General features: G+C 46.2%; 1 protein-coding gene across 1 annotated transcript; it reads left to right on the forward strand.

Moving 5' to 3' along the window:
• Positions 2,189-3,974, forward strand: LOC107636853. The gene is made up of 2 exons (XM_016340325.1): positions 2,189-2,365; positions 2,757-3,974. The coding sequence occupies exons 1-2, from the start codon at positions 2,189-2,191 to the stop codon at positions 3,972-3,974; spliced, it is 1,395 nt and encodes a 464-aa protein (XP_016195811.1).

Genomic DNA, 7,957 nt, shown 5'->3' on the forward strand with positions numbered 1-7,957 from the left:
GTGGATTTGATTTTATAACGTTTTATTGTGAATAACAAATTTGTTTGAAAATTAAAAAAAAATCTAAAGATAGAATTTTGGTCCAATTTTTTATATACACTTTTTAAATAAATATTCAAATGGTGCCATATACAAAAAATTCGAATAAAATGCACAAATTTAGCAAATAATTTGTGATTTGTAGCCATCAAATAGTCATCAATGATGATTTTAATGGTGTGAGATTGGTGTGAGATTTCATCCAATGGCTTACTTTTCATTGCTGGTTACATGTTGGCCATAATTTAACAAAGTTGCTGGCCCCTTAGACTTTTACCACTTTGGAATACTATTTTAGTAATGGGTAATGCTAGGTAGACAAAAAAAAACAGTCAGAATTTGCCTTATTTAGCATTAATTAATTGTCGCAACAATTAATGAATGCTAAGTAAGGCAAGTTATGGCTGTTTTTGGCTGATTTTCTTTAGTTACTGTACGGATCCAGCCCACGGATCCTACACCCGGAACGGTCCCCGAACCCGGTTACCAGGGTCTGACCTGCTTCGCCCTTCCAGAAGGTCCGGAACCAGCCCACTAGAGCTCCTAACCAACTTTCAAATTCAAACGTCTCCCTTATCTTAGCCAAATAAGATAAGATAAGATAATTCAAACGTCTCCCTTATCTTAGCCAAATAAGATAAGATAAGATATTCATCATCATCTATAAATAGAGAACCCAGGTCCCTCTAGGTATTCATTCATTCCTCACACCTTATACCTCTTAGATCCATTCTGACTTGAGTGTCGGAGTGTCTTTGCAGGTACCTCCCCCCATTGCTCCAGTCAAGTGATCCGGCATCTGCCTCAACCCGTAAGTTCTCGATCCATCTCTCAACCCGTACCAGAGACATCTTGTACATTGGCGCCGTCTGTGGGGACTTTGTAGCGTTGTGGTGGCATGGCGGATAACCCAAAAGAGCAATCATCAAACTCAGATTTCTTGCGTGTAATTGAGAGCAAAAAGGAATAATGTTTCCTTAACTTGCATCACCTTTGCAGTGATAACACACATTCGCCCTACTCCAACGGCGAAATCCCAAAGGAATAATGTTTTCTTAACTTGCATCACTCTTGCAGTGATAACACACCTTCGCCCTACTCCAATGGCGAAATCCCAAAGGAACGATGTTTCTTCGACTTGCAATCACCTTCTTAGTAATAACACTCTTTATGCACCTTCGCCCTACTCCAACGGTGAAATTCCAAGTCCTCTGAGCCCAAAGTCTCGCCTCCCTTTAGTGGGACACCTCCACCTCTTGGACCCTCTCATTCACCACTCCCTCATCCGTCTCTCCAAGCGCCATGGCCCCATCTTCTCCCTCTATTTCGGCTCCATGCCCACCGTGGTTGCTTCTTCTTTTGAACTCTTCAAGCTCTTCCTCCAAACCCACGAGGTCACCTCCTTCAACACCAGGTTCCAAACCTCTGCCATCCGCCGCCTCACCTATGACAATTCTGTCGCCATGATCCCCTTCGGACCTTACTGAAAATTCATAAGGAAGCTCATCATGAACAACCTCCTTAAACGCTACCACCGTGGCCAAACTCAGACCTCTCAGGAGCCAAGAGATCAAGAAAGTTCTCAAGATTCTTGCACAGATGCGGGGGACAGCCAAATCGTGGCGGCATGACGGAGAACCTCGAGGAGCAATCCTCCACCCAACACCCCAACTCCCGAACTCCAAGATAACACTCCTCCCACCCACGGGAGGATAATAAGTGCGCACATCGCCAACCAACCCCAACCCAGCAACAACCAAGAGAGGACAATCATCCTCCCACTGAAACCCGGCCACCCGACGGCCTAGGAGAGAAGGCGGTCCAGATAATCCAAGAGCTGTGCCTCGGGGTGCAAGACCTCAAAGGCTGAGTTACACCCAAAGAAAAGCACAACGCCGAAAACGGAAGTCACGCAACCTCCAGATCAAGATCTCGCCATGAAACCAGGCACGGCGGATCGCCAGAACGGCGAGATGCCAAGAGATACAATTGCAGCATCTCCCGTGACCATGGACACGACAGGATGCCTGAATGACGACACGGCAAAAGGTATGATCGCAGCGTCTCACGCAACCCGGCTCATCAACATGACACGGACGACGACCGAAGACATCGAGAGGCCAAACGCACAAGAAGTGACCACATGATAATGGGAGCCACTCCCTTCACTGAAAGAATCCTGAAAGCAAAACTCCCTAAAGGCTTCGAAAAACCTACGGATATGAAGTATGACGGAACCAAGGACCCCCAGGAGCACCTAACGGCCTTCAAGGCCAGGATGGACCTAGAAGGGGCCGCTGACGCGGTCCGAGGTAGGGCCTTCCCGGTAACCCTAGCCGGGCCAGCGATTAAATGGTTCAACGCCCTCCCTAACGGATCCATAATTGGCTTCCACGATATCTCACGAAAGTTCATGGCCCAATTCACCACCAGAATCACCAAAGCTAAACACCCCATCAGCTTATTAGGAGTCACCCAGAGACAAGACGAGTCCACGAGAAAGTACCTCAATCGGCTTCAACGATAAATGTTTAACGGTCGACGGACTCACGGACTCAGTCGCAAGCCTTTGCCTAACTAACGGGCTCATGAATGAAGACTTCCGGAAACACCTAACTACCAGAACAGTGTGGACCATGCATGACATCCAGAGCGTCGCAAAGGAGTACATAAACGACAAGGATGTAAGCCAAATCGTAGTCGCCAATAAACGGTAGCACGGCAGCACACGACACGGCAGCACGGCACCTCGACATAACCCCCCACCAAGAGAAAACCATAAAGAACATCCCAAACCAGCAAACGTAAACCAAACCCCCAGAATCGGAAAATTCTCTAACTACACACCTCTGACGGCCCCGATCACCGAGATATACCACCAAATAGCCGATCGAGGTATTCTCCCGAGGGCTCAACAACTCAAGGAAAGAACGGGCGGCAACAAGACCTTGTACTGCGACTACCACCGAGGATGCGGACACAGGACACAAGATTGTTTCGACCTAAAAGACGCCCTCGAGCAAGCCATACGAGACGGCAAACTCCCCGAGTTTTCCAAAATCATCAGGGAACCAAGACGTGCGGAAAAAGAAAGATCACCAGAAAAAGAAGCACGTAACCCAAGGACACAGAGACAAGCCTCTAGGGAAAGCCCTGAAACAGATCCGACCATTATCGTGAACGTCATCACAGGGAAAAACACCCCAGGGAAATCAAAATCAGCACTGAAGAAGGATCTCAAGATCCTGGCAGTCAGAGACCAAACCCCAATCGCCACCACCAATAGAGCGATAACATTCTCCTCCGAGGATTGCCAGCACGGCACCTCGGCAGAAGACGCCCCCTTCGTCATCTCGGCAAAGATTGGAACTGGGCTAGTAAGAAGAATACTGATGGATACAGGAGCAGATTCTAACATCCTCTTCAGAGGAGCCTTCGACAAACTCGGACTCTGCAACGACAACCTACAGACACACCGCAACGGAGTCACGGGACTCGGAGACAACTTCCTCAAACCAGACGGTTCCATCGTCCTTCCCCTCATGATAGGAACGGGAAACCAAAGGAAGACAATCCTATCCGAGTTTGTGGTCCTCAAAGACTCCACCGCCTACAACGTCATCCTCAGAAGAAAAACAATTAACGACCTCTCCGCCGTCATCTTCACCAAATACCTTCTCCTGAAGTTCACAGCAGAGGATGGCTCCATCGGAACTATTCACGGAGACCGGGAGATCGCAGTAGAATGCGACAACACCAGGTTAGCCCTGCGAAAGAAATCTCGCAATGCGGCCGGCATATTCTTAGCCGACCTGGACGCCCGACAAGACGGGCAACCTAGGCCGGAACTAGAAGGGGACATGGAGAAAATTGAAAATAGGGCAAACCAAAGAAGAATATACTTTCAGCAACAAGAACTTCCCATACGACCTTAAAGAGGATCTCTCACGCCTCCTAAGACAAAGCAGAGACTTGTTTGCATTCACACCTGCCGATATGCCGGGAATAGACCCCAATCTAATGTCTCACCGACTAGCCGTAGACCCCAAGGCTAAACCTGTGGCACAGAGGCAACGAAAATTGTCTCCCGACCGAGCAGCTGAAGTCAAAAAACAGGTTAAAGCCCTCCTCAAAGCAAGTTTTATCAAGGAACTGCCCTACACAACCTGGCTGGCTAACGTTGTGCTAGTCAAAAAAGCTAATGAGAAGTGGCGGATGTGCGTCAACCACACGGACCTGAATAAAGCCAGTCCAAAAGATGCCTTCCCTCTACCGAATATTGACGGGCTGGTAGACGCCGCATCCGGCCACTAGTACCTCAGTTTCATGGACGCGTATTTCGGATACAATCAGATACCCATGCACCGACCCGACAAGGAGAAGACGGCCTTCATCACTCCCGACGGCACGTACTGCTACACAGTCATGCCCTTCGGCCTAAATGCCGGAGCCACTTACCAAAGGCTCGTCAACAAGATTTTCCAAAACCTGTCTGGGACCAAGTTGGAAGTCTACATAGATGACATGCTCGCCAAGACCGAATCCGGCGGGCAACTCATCAGCTTATAATGAACACCCTAAGAAGACATCAAATGCGCCTCAACCTGACAAACAGGAGAGGTCCTCTACCTATACCTATCTATAACAGAGGAAGCACTCGCAGCAGCGCTTATCCGAGAAGACGAGAATAAGGCCCAGCGACCCATCTACTTCATAAGCAAAGTCTTACAAGACACGGAATCGCGCTACTCACGCCTCGAGAAACTCACCTTTTCACTCCTCACGGCATCCCGTCGTCTCGGACAATATTTTCAGGCCCACCCCATTACGGTCTGAACCGACCAAGCGGTCAGGCAAGTCCTGCAAAATCCCGATCTAGTCAAAGGAATAATCAGGAAAGGAGCCTACAAGCTCGAAAAACTCGATGGAACCGAGATCCCGAGAACCTGGAATGCCGCCAACTTACGGCGATATTACACGTAGGAACACTCCCTCCCTTAAAACTATGTCTTTCACCTATATTATTTTATTTTATTCTCCTTGTATTATTTTAGGGTACTCTTCCCCTACCTCCAAAACGGAGGGTTTTAACGAGGCCCAAACTTAATAAAATTTCATTTAAAAAGCATCCCGTCGTCTCGGACAATATTTTCAGGCCCACCCCATTACGGTCTGAACCGACCAAGCGGTCAGGCAAGTCCTGCAAAATCCCGATCTAGTCAAAGGAATAATCAGGAAAGGAGCCTACAAGCTCGAAAAACTCGATGGAACCGAGATCCCGAGAACCTGGAATGCCGCCAACTTACGGCGATATTACACATAGGAACACTCCCTCCCTTAAAACTATGTCTTTCACTTATATTATTTTATTTTTCTTGTATTATTTTAGGGTACTTTTTCCCTCCCCCCAAAACAGAGGATTTTAACGAGGCCCAAACTTAATAAAATTTCATTTAAAAATGCACTTGCCCTGCTTCGTCCTATATTGTCATAACGGCAAAAAGAGTAAAACGGCCAAACACCCGGGAATCGATCACCCCGAAGCCAATAAAACGGATATCCAAACAACAAAACAGATATCCAAATAAGTAAACGGCTACTCGGAAACCGATCACCCCGAGGCCAATAAAACAGATATCCAAATAACAAAATGGATATCCAAATAAGTAAACGGCTACTCGGGAATCGATCACCCCGAGGCCAATAAAACGGATATCCAAACAACAAAACGAATATCCAAATAAGCAAACGACTACTCGGGAATCGATCATCCCGAGGCCAATAAAACGAATATCTAAACAACAAAACGGATATCCAAATAAGTAAACGGCTACTCGGGAATCGATCACCCCGAGACCAATAAAACGGATATCCAAACAACAAAACGAATATCCAAATAAGTAAATGGCTACTCGGGAATCGATCACCCCGAGGCCAATAAAACGGATATCCAAACAACAAAACAGATATCCAAATAAGTAAACGGCTACTCGGGAATTGATCACCCCGAGACCAATAAAACGGATATCTAAACAACAAAACATATATCTAAATAAGAAAATGGCTACTCGGGAATCGATCACCCCGAGGCCAACAAAACGGATATCCAAATAAGAAAACGGCTACTCGGAAATCGATCACCCCGAGGCCAATAAAACAGATATCCAAATAACCAAACGGATATCCAAATAAGTAAACGGCTACCTGGGAATCGATCATCCCAAGACCAACAAAACGGATATCCGAAAAACAAAACAGGTATCCAAACAACAAAAAATAACGGCCCGGGATCGATCACCATGAGGCCAACAAAACGGAAATCCAAATAAGCTAAATAAACAAAATCTTGAAATCGGCCCACCAAGAGGCCTAAAATAAGTTCACAATAACGGCCTAGAAAAGGCCACACAGAACAAGCATGAGCTGACGGTCTTCCAACTCGCGGAAAACCGGACTGACCAACATCCCGCCAATCAGTGCAGGATGACGTCACTCCCTTTCTAGGCTCCTCACAGTCTCCCAAACTACAGAGAATTGGACTCTCCAAACAACTTAGCATTGAGACCAAGTAAGCATGCTCTCATACTCCAGGGGCAACTGTTCCAGACCCGATCTCCGGGCCCTTTCTCGGAACGGTCATCAAACCCGGCATGTGATGAGACGCACAAAAAACGCGGTCCTCGCCTGACCATGAAACGGCTAGAAACTCCCCAAATTCTCGACCTTGATCGGAAAAACAAAACAACGATCTCCTTACCAAACCACAACGGCGAGGAAAAGGTTCCTCCAGCGATGAGACCAAGCACCCCCACTCTCTTGCTCCGAGGGTAACTGTTACGGATCCAGCCCACGGATCCTACACCCGGAACGGTCCCCGAACCCGGTTACCAGGGTCTGACATGCTTCGCCCTTCCAAAAGGCCCGGAACCAGCCCACTAGAGCTCCTAACCAACTTTCAAATTTAAACGTCTCCTTTATCTTAGCCAAATAAGATAAGATAAGATATTCATCATCACCTATAAATAGAGGACCCAGGTCCCTCCAGGTATTCATTCATTCCTCACACCTTATACCTCTTAGATCCATTCTGACTTGAGCGTCGGAGTGTTTTTGCAGGTATCTCCCCCCATTGCTCCAGTCAAGTGATCCGGCATCTGCCTCAACCCGCAAGTTCTCGATCCATCTCTCAACCCGTATCAGAGACATCTTGTCCAGTTACCAAACATTTTCGTTTAGCAATTTATCCTTTTTGAAAAATAAAAAATCCTTATTTTTCCTTGTGAAGTGTTTTGACTACCTCCTCATGCAATCATGCCAACCGCTGACCTTCTCCTCTTAGTCCTGAGGTGGTCCTCAAGAGTGACAGTTAGAGCCACTATGAATGCATAATCTATGTTCGCAGATACTGTGATCATGAACTTCTCACTACTAATTATCCTTCCAGGCTTGCGCGTTATCTATATAATCATGAATTCATCACTCATGGATTAGCCATAAAAAAGTACATATATATAAACACAGACGTACCTGGGCAACAACAGTGTTGGATTCAGCAATGGTAACAACCCAAGATCGTCCAAAGGAACTTGCTTTGACGAGTTTGAAGTCACACACTTGCGTGCTATTATTTGCTAAGAACACTTTCATTTTGGTCTCTCGCTGAAATAGCTTTGCTGGCTCCCGAATAAAGGTTAGATCCCTTTGTTCTGTACTTTCACCTCTGAATGCTTCCCACCCACTTCTTAAAACCTGCATTAATATCAAACAAATTAAATACACAATCACTTTGGAGTTGATTCCTTTCAAGAAATGTATAAAAATATGAGACGATTAATTATCATATCATTTTTATAACTACCATCTAATCATGTACTTATTATAAATGTGACTTTTTTAATAATAATAATAATAATAATAA

The sequence above is a fragment of the Arachis ipaensis genome, chromosome B04 (assembly GCF_000816755.2).
Source record: "Arachis ipaensis cultivar K30076 chromosome B04, Araip1.1, whole genome shotgun sequence".
NCBI classification, from domain to species: domain Eukaryota; kingdom Viridiplantae; phylum Streptophyta; class Magnoliopsida; order Fabales; family Fabaceae; genus Arachis; species Arachis ipaensis.